This window comes from Oryctolagus cuniculus, chromosome 15, assembly GCF_051225735.1.
Source record: "Oryctolagus cuniculus isolate XC-2025 breed Fujian yellow rabbit chromosome 15, ASM5122573v1, whole genome shotgun sequence".
Lineage (NCBI taxonomy): Eukaryota > Metazoa > Chordata > Mammalia > Lagomorpha > Leporidae > Oryctolagus > Oryctolagus cuniculus.
The window spans coordinates 29,832,924-29,851,425 of NC_142881.1; the positions used below are offsets into that span (position 1 = coordinate 29,832,924).

The window sequence follows — 18,502 nt, forward strand, 5'->3', positions numbered from 1 at the left end:
GGTGAAACTTTCTCTATATATCCATTAGGTCAGGCTTATTAATTGTGTTTTTCACATCTTCTCTGTTCTTCTAATTTTTGCCTTCTTGATCTATCACCAATAAAGGTATATTAAAAATTCCTACTGCGACTATGGATTTGTTGACTTATAATTATTTTCTTTATAAATTTTGGGGCTATATCATTAAGAGCATTCAAGTTCAGGATTCTTGGACCTGTTTCATAATAACCTTTTTTATTTCCAAGCATGGTTTTTGGCTTAAAATTATTTTGTCCAATGATAATATGGCTACACCAGATTTCTCTTGGTTAGTTGTAAACCTTGGTGTATCTTTTTCCATCCTTTACTTTCAACTTTTCTATGTCATTATGTTTTAGGTATGTCTGTTGTAAACAGCATATAGCTGGATTTTGTTATCTTATCCCATGTGAGAATCTGTCTTTTAACTGGTGAGTTTAGTCTTTTTATATTTATTGTGGTTACTGCTATATTTGGATCTGTATCAATTACGTGCTGTTTACCATAGTTTATTTCTCTGCTTCATTTTCTCTTCTAATTCTAATTGATATTGAATTGATTGAATTTTGTTCTTTTCTCCCTTTTACTTGATTGGAAGTTTTACATTGTGTTTCTGGAATATAAAACTAGTCATTACCTGTGAAATGTTAACAAGTGTTACCTGACTTGACAAAATCTGAAGTTAACCAGTCTATTTTCTTCTTGAATAATACCTTGGAATGCTTTAACTCTACCATTGCCCTCTAATATTACATATTGTTATTGCCTTGTCCCTTAATTTCATGTTGTTTTTATCTTCCCATTGATTATCATCGTTATTGATGCTTTTAATATACATTTATTTTTTATTTATAAGTTTTAAGTAATGTTTTCCTCTCACTGCTTCTGGTGTTTCTTTTCTACCAATTTTTTTTCAATGAAGGCTAAGGAGTAGGAAGCTTCTTCAGCCTTCTTTTGTTTGAAATAATGTGATTTCATTCTTAAATGGCACTTTGGCCTACAGTTCTATGCGAAACTAAACTTATTTTACCTTAACCATTTTGGCAGTATTATTTCATTTTGGTTTGGTCTCTTGCACTGTTCTGTTTATAAGTGTGCTGTCAGTCTTAATTGTTCCTTTTGAGTAGTCAGTCTTCTCTTTTTGCTTTTAATTTTTTTCTCTCTGTATTTGGATGTTCTTCAGTTTCACTGTGATGTATCTAGTTAGAGAAAAGCTTGCTTCTCACTGGCCTTGTGGGTAGGGTTTTTTAGTTCCTCTTTTACACAGAGTTACAGCATTCTAGAGATCTTGGTTTTAACATCACAGGGCCTCCTCTGATTCTATAATAGCAATAATCCAAATCCCTCTCCCTTGTCTAGTACCCCCCACCCCAGGTTGCCACCAAACAGATTCTCAGCCCTCTATTTGCTTACATCATTTGAAGAGATCTCATTTCTTTCTTATGAACTCAGCCATGCTTTAAAAAACAAATCTGTTACATGTTATCTAGCATTTTAGAGGTGATAGCAGAAGAGTTTTCTCCTAGCCTTTCCATCATTTTTCTAGAACTGAAAGTTTGGTCATACCTTTCATTGGTTTATTACCACATGACACCAGTGTTGAATGCCATTCCCACAACAGTACCCCTGTGTTGAGTCAACATTCCCTGGGATTCTGGCTGCAGGCTCCAAATCCCTTAGCTTTTATTCATGTTTATCCCAAGTTTCTTAAATTTCAAGTCCAGTTGTACCTAGTAGTTTATTTAATAGGAGTATAGAAGGACTTGCCCTAGAGTTTTGGTAAAATATACTGTTTTCTAGAAAGAAGAAACCACTGGAAATTTTCTTTGTGTTAATGCCTTTCCCCCAGTAACCAGAGATAAAATGTGTTAAGATACAATATCCTAGATCCGGCACTGTCCTGCAGTGCCAGCATCCCATATGGGCACCGGTTCAAGTCCTGGCTACTCCTCTTCTGATCCAGCTCTCTGCTATGGCCTGGGAAAGCAGTAGAAGATGGCCCAAGTGCTTGTGCTCCTGCACCCGCATGGGAGACCTGGAAGAAGCTCCTGGCTCTTTGCTTGCAATCAGCTGTTGCAGCCATTTGGAGAGTGAACCAGCAGATGGAAGACCTTTCTCTCTCCCTCTTTCTGTCTATAACTCTACATCTCAAATAAATAAGTCTTTAAATAAAAAAATTAGATACAATATCTCTCTGTATCCATGGGAGTTTGGTTCCAGGCCCTGCCTCCCCCTTACCACCTTCTCCCGCAAATAACAAAATCCTCTGATACTCAAGTCTCTTGTATAAAATGGTCTAGTATTTGCGTGTGACATATACATCCTCCTGTAAACTTTAAGTCATCTCTAGATTATTTACAAAACCCAATACAGGGGCTGGCGCTGAGGCATAGTCGGTAAAGCTGTCACCTGCAGTGGCATCCCATATGAGTGTTGGTGCTAGTCCCGGCTGCTACACTTCTGATCTAGTTCTCTGCTATGGACTGGGAAAGCAGTGGAAGATGGCCCAAGTGCTTGGGCCCCTGCACCCACGTGGGAGACCCAAAAGAAGGTCCTGGTTTCAGATCCGCCCAGCTCTGGCCGTTGCAGCCATTTGCAGAGTGAACCAGCGGGAGGAAGACACTCCCCCCGACCCGCCTCTCTGTAACTCTGCCTTTCAAATAAATAAATAAATCTTTTAAAAAAAAATACAGTGTAAATGTTATACAAATAGTTGTATTTTTACGGAATAATGATAAGGAAAGGATCTATATGTTCAGCACAGATGCAGGTTTTTTTCTGTGAATATTTTGAAGCCACTGTTGGTTGAATCTGCTATTATAGAACCTACAGATACAGAGGACTGACTTTGGGAAGGAAAATTGAGAATGTTACTTAACAATTACAGTGACTACATTTTAAGTGTGATTTGAGTGTTCTTTGGTCCTGGATCCTTTGTTAGGTCAGAGATTTACTAAGGATATTTGATTTCCCCTATGTGTACTTGCCTGCTACAACTAACATGTTTGCTTCCAACACTCTTTTCACATTCTCAGATGAATTGTACTGCTTTCTGTTGTATCTTCTACAGCTCTGATATTCTTTTCATTATGTCTTTTTCTGATGGTAACTTAACAGTGCATCCTGACTTTGTTAAAACTAAGCTTAGATCTTTCACTCAAGACAGAAGTCTTCTAACTGTCTTAATTTTTTGTTGTCTTCTCTTGTTGCCTGGCTCTGTATCACCTCTGCATTGTGACTTGTTCATGCATGCTTTCTTGTCTGTCTTTATGCTTCCTGGTGTGTCCTCTTAGGTCATTTCCATTATCCCCTTTACCATTCCTTCAAGAAGGTCCTCCTTGGCTTAACTTACCTGTCTTATTTCTTTCTTTTGCCATGTTATATCATTGACCTGTGTTGCCATGCCTTTATGTTGCTGTTTTTTTCTGTGATACTTTCATAAGATTTTTTCCCTCTTCCCTTGTGTATAGTCCAATGAAGACTGGAACTGTTAAACTTTTGTACTTCCCTTTTGACAGAAAACTAGCTCTACTAGAATAAAACAGCAAAGTAGGAAATAAATTTCCTTTTGTCCTTTGAGTTGTTTATAGTCTAGATAAATTGTAAGGTGCTGCTGATTCTAAATGCCTAAGGAGCTACAGAAATGTTTTTGAATGTGTCTTCTTCTGTTGTGTATTATAGAAGCGGAGAAGATAGCACAAGTGGCGAAAATTCGCTTTCAGCAGAAGGTGATGGAGAAGGAAACTGAAAAGCGCATTTCTGAAATTGAAGGTACCTTAGGGAGAGAATGATGTTCTGACTGCCCAGAGCTGCCTCTCTGCTCACAGATTGGGCTCTTGGTTGTGGTGGGTGGGAAGTTGTAGACATGTCTGGAGAAAGTAGCTGACCTAATATGCTGGATAAATTTTTTTTTTAATTTAAAGCTGGAGTAACTCAACATCTTGTTTCCTTCCTAAACTGGGGCTTATTAGCCACCTCTCTATTCTCAAGAGGACAAAATATGAAAATTACCCATAATCGGTTGCAAAAGATGTATAAAATAATCCCTACCACCAGTTTCTTTACTACCTGTCAACAATATCAGATTAGCTGGGGAGAAAATAACTTTTCACAGAGAATCTTAGGCTCCTATTTTCACTCAGTGAGAAGTTGATATTCTTGGCTCCTAGTCCTAAAGATACTTTTGCTTATATCGAGCTGCTTTATCTTTTTATTCGTTAATGGATTCTGAATTAAACTCAGAAGCCACAGGGAGAATACATTAAATACAGTAGAGCTTTCATGTTTGATCTTAGTTATCTTGTTTGAAGCCTAAAGCCTGGGTGGAATGTGAGGCCTGGGGTGAGGGGAGGTGGGAAGGGTGCAGGAAGAAGGAACAACTCAAAGTAGAAAACAAGTGGGCTCAGATAAGCCAAGAGAAGGAACTGTTTGGGGACTGGGGTTTGAAAAATGCTGATGTTACTGTAAACTTTTGAAGTGAAGTAAACAATCATACTATCAGGCAGTAGAGGCAGCTGAGAGAATGGATTGGTAACTCTTTGTTTCATGTACCCTATTTTACTTGCTAGATGCTGCATTCCTAGCTCGAGAGAAAGCAAAAGCAGATGCTGAATATTACGCTGCACACAAATACGCCACGTCAAACAAGGTGACTGACTTTCTGGGACTTTCAGGGACTCTAATATGATAGAGGTGATTTTATCCATTGTCAAAGAAGGACGGTGACCAGTACATCCTCCAGAACCATCCAGTTGAATATTGTACATTCATTGGGTTGGGGCAACTTTGTGTAGTTCCTTGTTTCTTATAAAAATAAGGGATTTAGACAAAGGCAAACGTATGTGTGTGCACATGCACGGGTCAGATGCTATAAATCCATTCATTTTTATTGCTGTCCGAGAGCTCAATAGTAAAGTTGAAGAGCTTCTCCAGAAATGATAAGAGTGGCAGGAGAAGAGTAAAGTTCTTATAGAATTGCTTTCCAGATAAGGTAGCTTTTTTTTTTTCCATAAAAGCTAAGCCTATTTAGATCACTGTTTCTCATCAGAGAGATTCTTTGCATTTGGGGGTGAGATAGTTTTTCATCATTGAAGACTATCTTGTGCATTATAGGATGTTAGTATCATTAGTTATCATTAATCATTCCCTAAATACCCCCTTTCCCCAGGCCTTCTGTTGTGAATAGCTTCTGCATTAAGGCAACAGCTTGTTAAAAAAATGTAAGTCAGGAACATAGCTGTTAATGCAATAACTACACTCCAAAGTGAGGGAGGGTCATTGGCAGTCATTCAGAATTGAGCTGTGAGTCTTAGGAGACCAGTAAGATAAATGGATACAGGGGGAGAGATGACTTTCGCACCAAAGTATCCTAATGGCTTTGCTCTTGTTTGCTTCACACAGCACAAATTGACCCCGGAATATCTGGAGCTCAAAAAGTATGAGGCTATTGCTTCTAACAGTAAGATCTACTTTGGCAGCAACATCCCTAGCATGTTCGTGGACTCCTCTTGTGCTTTGAAATATTCAGATGTTAGAACTGGAAGAGAAAGCTCCCTCTCTGCTAAGGAAGCTCTAGAACCCTCTGGAGAGAGCTCCATCCAAAACAAGGAGAGCACAGGTTGATGCAAGAGGTGGAAATGTTCTCCCAAATCAAGATGTGGCCCAAGGGGTTAAGTGGGAACAGTGGTAATACGGACTCTTCAGATTTACAGAGAACTTGTGCTCGTCTGTTCTGCCTCTCCTGTGATAATCCTGGTTTGTCAGCTGATTGACTACAGGAGAGAGCCAGCTGTCTGGCTCTCAAAAAGTCTTTTCAGCTGCAAACTTATCAAGTATCCTGTGTGTTCCTTTTCAAACTGGTACTCATGAATAAGGGAAAGTCTGATGCTAAGATACTGCCTGCACTGGAATGTTAAACACTAAATATATAACAAGCTGTGTTTTTCTAAGCTGAGATCTATTGAATAATGTTTACATTGGTCCCCGGGGAAATGTATGCTCAGCCAGTCAAGATATGCGAGGCCAGAGAGAAGACTGCCAGGATATGGTAAGTTAAAGAAGACTGATTATACCTGGAACCAAAGTTATCTCTTTGGGGTCCAGTCCCAGCATTCATCCTTGTGATTATTGTCCAGGCTGCTAAGGTTCCCCAGGAAATGAGCTTCCACTTGAGCAATCATTTACTTGATATAATTTGTACCTTTTTGTTTTCCTATAGTCAAGTCGGTGGCCTGCAGGGACATATGCTATGCTTTGCCACCTAACCAGAGAATCCTCACAGATTTCTAATCACTAGTTTATTGCATTAATAGGCTCAGATTAAAGAGTGCTTGGTTTGAAGTTGGGTGAGATGAAACCTTTGCTCTGAACCAAAGCTCTGAGGCCCTTGCATTTCCTCCATTTGGTGATGACTGTCAATGTGTCATAACTGCCCCAGGTTATGTATGACTAAGGTGCCTGGTTTTTAACCACAGACAACTCCTTATATGTCACCTCAACTCCGACTTGTCAAGACTGGGACAGAGCTTTAACCGGAAATAGGAACAACATAAAATTCCTAGCCATTTACTGCACAGTATTGTATCATAATTGCAAGAAGTTTTTATTTTTAAAACTGGATTTGGAATGCATTCATTTGCCCCAGCACTTATGTCGAAAGACCAAGTCCTTGGGCTGCCATGGTTCTTAACACACTGATTCTCCTTAAGGTTGTTCATCAGAAGCCCACCTGGTGTGGAACAAAGAATAATCTAGAAAGCATCCTTGCTCATCTTTATCTGCTGCTCTCCTGGCCTGAGATGCTGAAATCAGAGTTGTTTCTCCAACTTTCATCTTCCCTAGGAGATCAAGATTCCCCTGACTTCTGGGCAGCCAGTGAATCTAATTTTCCATGGGAGGATGACAGAGTTAACCTGTGACTATAGGAGATCTACTTCACCTGGACCTTTGTTTCTTTCAGATTAACTTGCCTGGAACGGTGTGCTGCATAATTAGGTCTGAGCTTGTGCAGCTTCTTAAGACACCACTTGTATTCACCCTGTTGAAGCCAGACAGAAAAGTCTTGGGACCACTTCCAGAAACTTTTCAGCTGTCAGTCCTGATGATCTCATAACAGCTTAATGGCTTGTGCCAAACACTTCATTGGAAAAGGAAAGCCCAAATTTGAATGGGTCTTTTCCTTAGGCCTTATACTATAGAGGCATTTGTACTAAGGAGAAAATAATTTTTATTTTTACTCATTTAATTCTATAAATTCTCTACAAATGAATTTTGTGTTTTTTAACCCTCCTTAAAAGAGCTTTTGAGTTATACAAACTCTTAACCTGTCGTTGTTGCTGCAGATAAATGATGATTGTTCTGGGAAATCTGGATCATTGGCCTCTGTGCTTTCATTCATAGAGACGTTTGCTATTCACGTGAGGAAAACGCTGTTGCCCCAAAGTGATGGCTGTGGGTATTCCTGCCAGCCACAAGCCCCTGTTGTAAGGCTAAGAACAGAGAAATGGTGTTGCGAAGGTTTAAAGAAAGCACTTCTGCTTAAACACCCTATAAGCTCTGCTTCCCTGGCCCACTCAGTGAGCTCTAAGTCTAGCCATCCTTCAAGGATGTTCATTTTGGCAAATATACACTGTAATCTTGGTCTAAATTTATATGTGAAATGCTACCTTTTTTAAAATAAGAAACTAAATAAAATTATTTTACTATCAGTGATTTGTGGTTTTTTTTCCCCCTTGCCTGTCTTAATTCTCTTCTGATAACAAGCTTGTAAGGCTGTTTTGCTCAGTCAGCTAGGCAGTTGTATTTACTGTAGAACTGTAGAAGCTTTTATTATATGTTTTCAAGAGTGTTGCCTTTCTGGTATAAGAATTTTAAAACCAGGGTTTCAGCTGTTTCCTGACTCCTGGAATTTAACAAGGGATCTTCTGATTCTTTGTGGAGACAGGGCCAGCAGCAGAGGAGTAGAGGGAGGATAGCGCATCATGCCGGTTGGAGCCCTTCCCCCTGAACTAAAATGCTTCTTACACTGAGGAAGGGAGGTGGCAGCCATACTGATGGAACAAGGACAGTTTTATAAATTGAAATCAGCAAAAGTGTAATATAACTAACTTCACTAATTCAAATGTTGTTGACAGCCCAAGAGCCAGAATTGCACTTGCTGTTTGCAAGCAGTGTACATAGCCTCCTAGGGACAATTTCCCAATGTTGTTGTGCCAGCAGGGACTGGCAGTTGAGAGTTTTGGAGAAAGCAGCCGTTTACTCGGATTCCTCTGGGATCCAATCTTAAGGTCTCTTGCGTTAGCTGCTGCAGATCAGGAACTTTAATTTGAATTGTTTATTCTAACAGGCTTTTGATGGACATTAAAATGGCTTGATTTCTGCTTCTTGCTGGGAAGAGAGAAATGTGTAAATTAGAAGTACGGCTTCTCATTTTTTTTATTTGTTTGTTTAAAGATTTATTTATTTGAAAGGCAGAGTTACAGAAAGGAAGAGGCAGAGAGAGAGAGAGAGAGAGGTCTTCCATCCACTAATTCACTCTCCAGATGGCTGCAATGGCTGGGGCTGGGCCAGTTCGAAGCCAAGGGCCAGGAGCTTCTTCCAGGTCTCCCACATAGGTGCAGGGCCCCAAGGATTTGAGCCATCTTCCACTGCTTTCCCAGGCCATGGCAGGAAGCATGGAAGTGGAGCAGCCAGGACTCAAACCGATGCCCGTATGAGATGCTGGCACTGCAGGTGGCAGCTTTACCTGCTACGTTGCAGCACTGGCTCCACAGCTTCTTTTTTTACTATGTGGTTTATGATTAAGTCCCAACTATATGCATGTAAGACCTTGCATGGTCTGACCCCTGCTGACATCCTAAGGTTTGTGAATGTACCTTTTCTCTTTCCCTTTGCATAAATGTTTTTCCATCTGCCTGACTCATTTTTCCTCCCTTGTAAAGCACTAACTTTCCTTTGCTAATTCCTAATGATCCACCTTTTTCAGAGAGATCACCTTGTGAACTGCTTGCTTGGGTTAGCATGCTATTACATCCCTGTCTGTATAATAATATGTAACTAAGAGAAATTACTTAACATTTCTAAACCTGTTTACTCATCCTTGTGGATGGATCTTCATTGGGTTCAACAAGATACGTTGACACCCCGGACATAATAACTTAGATGTGGTGATTGGGAGACATAAGGTCACCTGGTCTGCTGGAGTCCATGCATGTTTGTCTCTTGAGTAGACTAAAGTTCCCCAGTTGGGGGAGAGAGAGCACGGTTACTGATTCATACGAGTGCATAATAAAACACATTGGTATGTCCTCTGCAGCTGTGAGCTAAGCTGGCTAGATTTTAAACCTCAAGCAGCCCTCTAGGAACATCCCAACAAGATGGGCCAGCTTCTCAGCTATCTCCTGAGCTCTTGTCTTTTATGTGCATTTAGGACTAACTTGCTGTTAATTCATTGCTTACTCCTAGTGTGCATTACTACATAGAGCACAATTCAGAGTGACATTTTACTCTTTGCACTCACCATGCACTGTATTTTGAATAGTTTTCCAAAAAGCATGTGTTGGAATCTTAATCCCCCATACACAGTGTTAGGAAATGGGGCCTAATGAGATCAGTGGGCCACAAGAGGAAGTGAGTGGATTGTTATTGTGGGGAGTAGGTTATTATAAAAAGGAGAGTTTGGCCTTTGGCTCTCCCACTTCCCTACCTTGTCTCCCTCTACCTTTCCTCGCTTCCACCTGGGGTGATGCAGCTTCTTGACCTGAGACTTGCCAGACTCCAGAACTGAGGGAAATAATTTCCTATTTATGAGTTACGCTGTCTGGTCTTGTTACAGTAGTACAAAATGGACTAACATGGGAAACTGGTCCCAGAAGAGTGGGGTGTTGCTATAACAAATACCTAAAAGTGTGGAAGCGGCTTTGGTGTTGGACAATGGGCAAATGCTGTAAGAATTTGGAGCAGGTTAGAAAAAGCCTAGATCGCCATGAGTAGAGATTAAGGGTGGTTTTAATGCCGGCTCAGAAGAAAGGAGCTATAGAGAAACTGAAACTGCATAGATACTAAGTGTTCAGAATGTTGGTAGAAATGTGGATGTAAGAGCAATTCTGATGCAGTCTCAGAAGTAAGGAACAGGGTACTGAAAACTGGAGAAAACACCATTCTTGTTATGACAGGACAAAGAATTTGACTGAATTGTGTTCATGCCAAAGGCAGAATTTAAGAATGGACTGGGACCAGCACTGTGGCGTAGCGGGTGAAGCCGCCACCTGCAGTACCAGCATCCCATATGGGCATCAGTTAGAGTCTTGGCTGCTCCACTTCCCATCTAGCTCTCCTATGGCCTGGGAAAGCAGTAGAAGATGGTCCAAGTCCTTGGGCCCGTGCACCTACATGGGAGACCCAGAAAAAGCTCCTGGCTCCTGGCTTCAGATCAGCACAGCTCCGGGCGTTGTAGCCATCTGGGGAGTGAACCAATGGATGGAAGACATCTCTCTCTCTGCCTCTGTCTCTCTGTGGCTCCGCCATTTCAAATAAATCTTCCAAAAAAAAAAAAAAAAAGTGAACCAAAATATCGGGTGGAAGAAATTTCGGAGTACCATATTGAAGGAGCTGTGTGACTTAACTGCATGTAGTAAGATGTGAAAAGAAAGAAATGGTTGAAAGAGTTTATAGTTAAGATGAAAACAGAACTTAGGTATTTAAAGGCTACTCAGCCTGGTGACATAAAGAATGAAAAAGAGAAAACTAAGCATGTGGCCGTTTGACCATCTGCTGAATAGATTTTTTTTTTTTTTTTTTTTTTTTGACAGGCAGAGTGGACAGTGAGAGAGAGAGACAGAGAGAGAAAGGTCTTCCTTTTGCCGTTGGTTCACCCTCCAATGGCCGCCGCGGCTGGCGCGCTGCGGCCGGCGCATTGCGCTGATCCGATGGCAGGAGCCAGGATCCAGGTGCTTTTCCTGGTCTCCCATGGGGTGCAGGGCCCAAGCACCTGGGCCATCCTCCACTGCACTCCCTGGCCATAGCAGAGAGCTGGCCTGGAAGAGGGGCAACCAGGACAGAATCCGGCGCCCCAACCGGGACTAGAACCCGGTGTGCCGGCGCCGCAAGGTGGAGGATTAGCCTATTGAGCCACGGCGCCGGCTAGATTTTGTATGGATAGAAGAAACCCAGATGCCAGCACTTTGATCTTGGACATCTCCGCTTCCAGGAACTGTGAGGCAGTAAGTTCTTTTCATTATTAACTACCCAGTCTCCGGTATTCTGTTACACAAACAGACCAGGACACCTAGTTTCTTTGGAATTTGTACCTATCTGCAGTGTTTTTTCTCATTAACTCTTTTTTAATTTTTCTACCTTCTATTTTATTTCTAACTTTATCTTAATTTCTGTAAATGTTTATTGACCCCTACTGTGTACCAGCTGCTGAAGTAGCCAATCATAGAGCTTGGTGTGTGGGCTGGGGCAGTACAGTAAGTAAGTAGACAGGTGCACCAGTGTAGCAAGTACCACATCAAAATGGACTCTGAGTGCTATGGAGCACTGATGAATGTCCACCCAGTCTGGTGTCTGATCTGAGCCAAGTATTTAGGGAAGGACAGGAGGCAGCCAGCCAGCTGAGGAGGTTGATAGTGAGAATAGAATGTATTGGAGGGAACGAGAGAACCATGAGCTATTGCATTTTAAAATACAGCTCATTGAGTCCCTTTTCCTCAGCAGTGCCAGGTGGCATGAAAGACTTAATCATAAGCCCTTATTAATAATACTTCCCATTTATTGAGTATAGCCCAGGTCCTCATCTGCAGCCCATTTTCTTTTTGAATCCCCGCAACAACCTTATGAGTGTTTCCTGTTATCTTCATTTTACAGCTGAGATTTGGTGAGGCTACTTTACCCCAGAGCACATGGATAACCAGTGACGGGGTTTGAACTAGTTACATTCCAGACCCAAGCTATTTACAACAACCCTTTATGTTGTCCCTTGAAGCACTTAGCTTTAGGGTAATGGAAACTCTACATAGGGGAGATTTCAGAGGAGGTATAGCCTACACTAGAAGTCAGGAAAATGGGTGAGTGGATGGTTAATGGTGATGGGAAGTGATGAACCAAGAACTGACTTATCTGCTCTCTGAAGGGCTTGGAAGAAGTGTTCCAGGTAAGGCTTGGCAGTATGACAGCTAATTACAGAAAGGTAAGATCGTTGGGGTCCGGAGGTGCAGCTCCCCTAAACAAGCAGACATATAGTGAGTGCTGTGGTCTCCCACCCAGATTCTGTGTTCTCAGGTGTGAAGTGTTCATGCTGACAGCTCTCAGCTAAGTTGTCTGCAAACGTTTCCCTTGGCTGTAGAAAGTCCCCTTGCCCAGGGTTATACCCCTTTCCTGGGGATAGCCCCCATTCAATAAGTAGTCGATACAGGGGTAGAAAAGCCAGGAAAGTTACTTGAACTGTGCAGTTCGTCCAGAAATTTCTGCCTTGGTTGTCTCTATCTGCAAGTATGTGAGGATTTGCATCTTAATATGCATAATACCCATAACTGGAATCCAGACATAGAAGGGAAGTTCTGACAAACTCGGTACATCTGATTCCTCTGGTTCCCTGGTAGCTCTAAGTTTAGCTGTGGCTGTGATGTGACAGTTTCACACAACATCAACTTTGTTTCCTCTGCATCTTGCCTCAAACACTATGAAGCTATCAGTCTGCACATTGGCTTACCCAAAGGAGCACAAGAACTAATACCCACCCCGGGTCAACCCTCAACCACTGGAAGACAGGAACACAAATGGCTAGAGCAGAAGGAAGCCAAGAACTTTTCAATGGAGACTGCAACTTTCTTGACACAACAGGAAGAACAATGTGAACATCAAATTAAATCCAGTTTGGGGCTGGTTTTGTCGTGTACCAGGCTAAGCTGGCACCTGTGAATCCCATATGGGCACTAGTTCAAGTCCCATCTGCTCTATTTCCAATCTAGCTCCTTGCTAAATGTACCTGGAAAACAAGTGGAAAATGGCCCAAGTGCTTGGACTCCTGCCACCATGTGGAGACCTGGATGAAGTTCCATTCAGACTCCTGGCTTCGGCCTGACCCAGACCTGGCTGTTGGGGCCGTTTGGGCAGTGAACCAGTGGATAGAAGATCTGTCTCTCTCCTCTTTCTCTGTAGCTCTACCTTTCAAATAAATATTTTTAAGAATTAAATCCAGCTCAACAAATGTTTGTTGAATATTTGCTATGTGCCATGAAACCCAAACTGTGTGAAAGTGATGAACCAGCGATGGACGACACAACATTGAGTACAGTAAGCATAGTCTGCTCAGAATCAACAGTCTCTTGGGAAGGTTGACCTTTAAGAATTCCAGATATGGTAAGACTACACCAGAGGAATGTAGTGCCAGAAGAATGTAAATAAGAGAGGGGAAAGATAAAGTGAGGAAAAAACACTAGCCAGTTGAAAATCAGGGAATGAGTCACCAATGAAAAGGTAACCCAGGGGAGGGGGAGTTTGGCACAGTGGTTAAGATGCCACTTGCTCACCCCATGTTTGGAGTGCCTAGATTCAACTGCAGGCTCCATTTCCCATTCCAACTTCCTCCAACTTCACATTTCAACATACCCTGGGAGACAGCAGGTGAGAGCTCAAATACTCGAATCCCTGCCATCCATGTGGAAGACCTAGGTTGACCTCAGCTCCTGGCTTCAGCCTTGCCCAGCCCTAGCTGTTGGAGTTATAGGCATCTGAGGAGTGACAGGAGGTTCATAGTTTTTTCAATCCTCTTTTCAGGTTTTTTTAAAGTTAAACTTAATTTTAAAATGAACAAATTATTTTGATAGACATTTTACCAGAGTGGATGTGCAAATGGCCATTAAGAATGTGAAAGTTGTTCAACACGTTTTTTTGTTGTTGTTGTTTTTATTTTTGTTTTTTATTTTTTGCCAGGCAGAGTTAGTGAGAGAGAGACAGAGAGAGTTATAGACAGTGAGAGACAAAAAGGTCTTCCTTCCGTTGGTTCACTCCCATAATGGCTGCTACGGCCAGTGCTGTGCCGATCCGAAGCCAGGAGCCAGGTACTTCCTCCCGGTCTCCCATGCGGGTGCAGGGACCCAAGCACTTGGGCCATCCTCTTCTGCCCTCCCGGGCCACAGCAGAGAGCTGGACTGGAAGAGGAGGATCCGGGACTAGTACCTGGCGCCCCAACCAGGACTAGAACCTGGGGTGCTGGCGCCACAGCCAGAGGATTAGCCAAGTGAGCCACAGCGCCGACCTCAACACGTTTTTAGAGATATGAGATGAGATACCACTGCATACCCACTGGAAGGGCTGTAATGGAAAAAATATACGTTGGCAAAGATGTGAAGAAATTGGACTTCTCATATGTTGCAAGTAGGAATGTAAAATGATGTAGCCACATTGGAATACATTTTGGTAGTTTCTCAAAACGTTAAATGGAATGATCCTTAAGGCCCAGAAATTCTACTCCTAGGCATATGCCCAGAGTTGAAACAGGTCCACACAAACAATAGCACCTGAATGTCATAGTAGCCAAAAGGTAGAAACAAACCAAATACTATCTATCAACTGATGAATGAATCAATAGAACAGTATATCCAACCATGGAATATTATTCCATAAAGAGGAGTGAAGTACTGGTAAATTCTGCAATATGGATGAACCTTGGAAACCTGCTAAGTGAAAGACAAAAGGCTACATAGTATATAATTCTGTTTATATCAGATGTTCAGAATGGGCAGATGCATAAGGACAGAAAGTACACTGGTGCTGACGGAGGCTGGGAGGAGGAGGAAATGAAGAAAGCCGATGAATATGGGGTTTCTTTTTGGGATAATGAAAAGATTGTGAAATTTTATTTTGGCAGTTTGTTGCACCACTAAATATATTAAAAAACTACTGAATTGAATACTTTGACAAGAATGAATTGTATATAGCATATGAATTACAAGTATATCTCAAGCTGATAGTGAACAAAAAAAAGTTCAAGCAGTAGTATGAAAATCTCAGTTCAAGAACCCTCCAGGAAGGGGAAAAAACATCTGTATGGGCACAATGTAATAAGTGGGATTGTGAGCACCCAAAAATGAGACTGGAGAAGTTTGTTGTGGCTGGCCTTGTAAGCCTTGTTACACATCTCTGACTTTTTCCAAAGGCTGGAAACCTTTCAAGAGTTTGAAGCAGGGATTGACAGGGTAAGCTGGTTTTAAAACTGCCCTTTCCCAACATGTTTACTAGTGCACTATTCGCCTGCTTGCAACATCCAAATCAACATTAAATTTCTAACTTTTCACTGTTTTTGAAAGTCAACAAGCAACAAAAACATCAGGAACACTGGTTCCACAGAAGGTACTGGAAAGAATACAGAAAAGCACATGAAATCCCCAAGCTGATTAACTGTACCGTGGTTCTCCGTTAACAAGCCCGTCTCTGGCTTTGGCCCCATTCCACCTTAACTGACCGCAAAGCCCTAAAATTCCTCCTGACCACTGTACAGAGACTTTCATGGGGCCCAGCTGTGGCTGTAGGCTAAGCCTTTGCCTGCGATGCTGGCAGTCCATGTCCCAGCTGCTCCTTTTCCATCCAACTCTGCTTATGGCCTGGGAAAGCAGTGGAAGACGACCCAAGTGCTTGGGCCCCTGCGCTCATGTTGGAGATCCAGAACTGGAAACTCCTGGCTTCAGGTTGCCCAGTTCTGGTCGTTATGGCCATTTGAGGAGCAAACCAGCGGATGGAAAACCTTTCTCTGTCCCTCCTCACTCCTCTCTCTCTCTCTCTAACTACCTCAAGGAAATAAAATCTTTTTTTAAAAAATGCTTTCATGAATGGAAGCTAATGAGCAAATTTGTTTAATGGAAGTAAACAGTCTGCCCTGAGAAACACACAAAAAAAAGTCCCTGAAATGAGAAAAGTAACAAAACCAGTTAATTTTACTGCTACATAGATTTTTAATGTTGATTATAGGAAATAATATATAGGAAGTAATACTAGGAAACCACAGTAGATTTTGGAGAATATTTTAATTAACTTTATCATAGTACTAATTAAATCCCCCATGAAATAGTGTATAGATCATGAGACATTAATAAGACTTGTCTCAAAGAATAAGATCATTCATTTTGTTGTTTTTTTTTTTTTAATTTGCACGTTATTTGAAAAGCAAAGAAAGATTTTCCATCTGATGATGTACTCCCCAAATCTCTACAACAGCCATGACTGGGCCAGGCCAAAGCCAGGAGCCCAGAACTCAATCCAGATCTTCCACACGGGTGGCAGGGAGCCAGCTAACAACTGTCATCTTTGCCTCCCAGGAGTGCATTCGCAACGGCTGGAATCAGAAGTGGAGCTGGAACTCGAACCCAGGCACTCCAGTATGGGATGTGGGTATCCCGAGTGCTGTCTTAACTGCTGTGTCAAACACCATCTCAAGCATTAGATATTTTAAATGCAAATAAAAACGAGGTAATATTTTTAGACTACTAAGTTACTAAATGGTTTCTTTGTGTTGTAATGAAATATATATGCCATAAAATTTACTATCTTAACCAAGTTTCTATAGCAGTAAGACCATTCAGAGTATTGTGGAACCATCACCATTATCCATATCCAGAAATTTTTCAGCATACCAAACAGAAACTCTCCCTTTTCCTCTTCTTCGCAACTCCTAGTAACTTACCTCTCTTCTACTTTCTATGCCCATGAATTTTCTATTGGAAATAACTCATATAAGTAGAATCATGACATATTTATCATCTTGTGTCTGGCTTATTTCACTTAACAATTTTCAAAGTTCATGTTGTCGTGCATATTAGAATTTCAGCCTTTCTTCAGGATGAATAAAATGCTATTGTACATACCATGCTTTGCTTATCCATCTGTTAGTGAATATGAAAGACTTTGAACTACTAAGAGACGTGATAAAAATGATGTTTGAGGATAGCTCTGACAGCTGTGTTTTCCAAGTCAGATCTCAGAATATTTTTTCTGATAATTTATAAGTCAATAATTTCAATAGTTTTACAAAGCTCTAAAAGATAAAATGAAGTTATATATGTAATAAATCAGTGCTGAGAACAATGGAGATGCTTAGAAAATCAAAGCACTAAAGCTACAGGTTTTCTGAATGATAGGCAAGAAATGAACCATTCTTGAACTTCAAAAAAGTAAACAAATCCAAAACCTGTTCCCTTTTTTTTTTCTTTTCCCCAAGTCCCAGAGCTCAGACCAGCCTTTGCCCAGCAGGGCACACACTGTGTACAAACCTTTGCTTCCCAACAGGTCACCCAGACAGTTGCTAACATCTAGGAGCTAAAATGGGACTGCCGGCAATCTCTGCTGCTCTTGTGGTTTGTGTTACTTGCCTGATTTTCCTTTTTGTGTGGAAGAAAAGTCACAGAGGGGGAAGGCTTCCCCCTGGCCCAACTCCCCTTCCTATCATTGGGAATATGCTGCAGCTCAACCTCCGCGATATCCCTGCATCTCTCTCCCAGGTAAGGAGCTTTGATTCTGGGCTGGTCATCTCAACAGCACTATGGGATGACTCTCAGGTCTTCTCATCACATGAGCATTGGAGTGTTGTTTTTGTATTAACAGATGTACAGAGTTCTCTTTTTCAGGATAGGATCACATTTAGAGCAGGTAGTAAGGGGTGTTAGAGCTGACTTGATGTGCTAGTTGAGTTATAATATCTGAGAAAACTGAGGGATTCAAGCATATTTTAACTTATAGGCTTCTAGTCCTCTTGAAAAAGTTCATGGAAAATAGCATTTTAAAAATAAGTTGATTTTGGTATGAAAGAGTTGCAAAATCCACACAGCTTTTTTTTTTTTTTTTTAAATACATGTTTTCCATGAACTTTCTGATCCTTTGTGTGGATTTCATATTTTACACCCAAAGAAGCCTATTTTTAATTGTTTTTCACAATTTTTGAAGTATCTTCATATAACATCAAAAGGCAAGCCAGCAAATTAATGATGTGCTAAATGTCCTTTCATGTTGTTGTTGCTGTTATTATTATACACTACTTGATTTATGGGAGGCTTTGTCAGCTTCCTGAGAATGACCCCTGCCTCCCTCCCCAACACCCTGCTCCATTGCAGCACAGCTCAGGTACCCTGGCTTTTACAGCTGGAGAAATTCTGTCTCCATGAGCTCATTGTGCAAAAACATTCTCCAAGACATAGGAAACAGCACAAGAGATTTCTCAGATTGTGAGCCCTAGCATTAAGTAATTAATTAGTTACACATGTAATGTGTCCCTCCTGTTTGACAAGATGTCCTTTAGACTCTGGGAATATTACAGTGAACAAAAGAAGATAAAAACCTTGCCTTTGCATAACTTGCATTCTGGTAGGGGGAGCCAAGCAAAAACCAAAATGAATCAAGTATTTGAATTCTGTATAGCTCCCATATTATAAATGCTATGGAGAAAAATAGAGAGAAGGGTAGCAGAGGTGATTTTTTTTTTTTTTTTTTTTTGACA

At 41.3% G+C, this 18,502-nt stretch overlaps 2 protein-coding genes across 8 annotated transcripts in view; both read left to right on the forward strand.

The window, feature by feature from the left end:
* ERLIN1 (ER lipid raft associated 1) overlaps positions 1-7,724 on the forward strand; it is a 40,835-nt gene extending 33,111 nt beyond the window's left edge. The window contains exons 10-13 of one of the 4 annotated variants that reach the window (XR_007911086.3): positions 3,700-3,789; positions 4,587-4,666; positions 5,419-6,064; positions 6,726-7,724. Coding sequence is in view for 2 of the 4 variants with exons in the window: in XM_002718646.6 (XP_002718692.1) it covers positions 3,700-3,789; positions 4,587-4,666; positions 5,419-5,640 (392 nt within the window). In the remaining 2 variants the exon portion in view is untranslated. Of the gene's footprint in view, positions 1-377; positions 456-3,699; positions 3,790-4,586; positions 4,667-5,418 lie in introns of those variants that run through there. The other 3 variants (XR_519178.5, XM_002718646.6, XM_089314530.1) reach the window with 3 other exon arrangements.
* A 9,517-nt stretch (positions 7,725-17,241) lies between these two features.
* The window catches only part of LOC103351405 (cytochrome P450 2C23), a 35,986-nt gene continuing 34,725 nt past the window's right edge, over positions 17,242-18,502 (forward strand). For all 4 annotated transcript variants that reach the window (XM_089314523.1, XM_070057412.2, XM_017348481.4 and 1 more), the window contains exon 1: positions 17,242-17,510. Coding sequence is in view for 1 of the 4 variants with exons in the window: in XM_017348481.4 (XP_017203970.4) it covers positions 17,334-17,510 (177 nt within the window). In the remaining 3 variants the exon portion in view is untranslated. The remainder of the gene's footprint in view (positions 17,511-18,502) is intronic.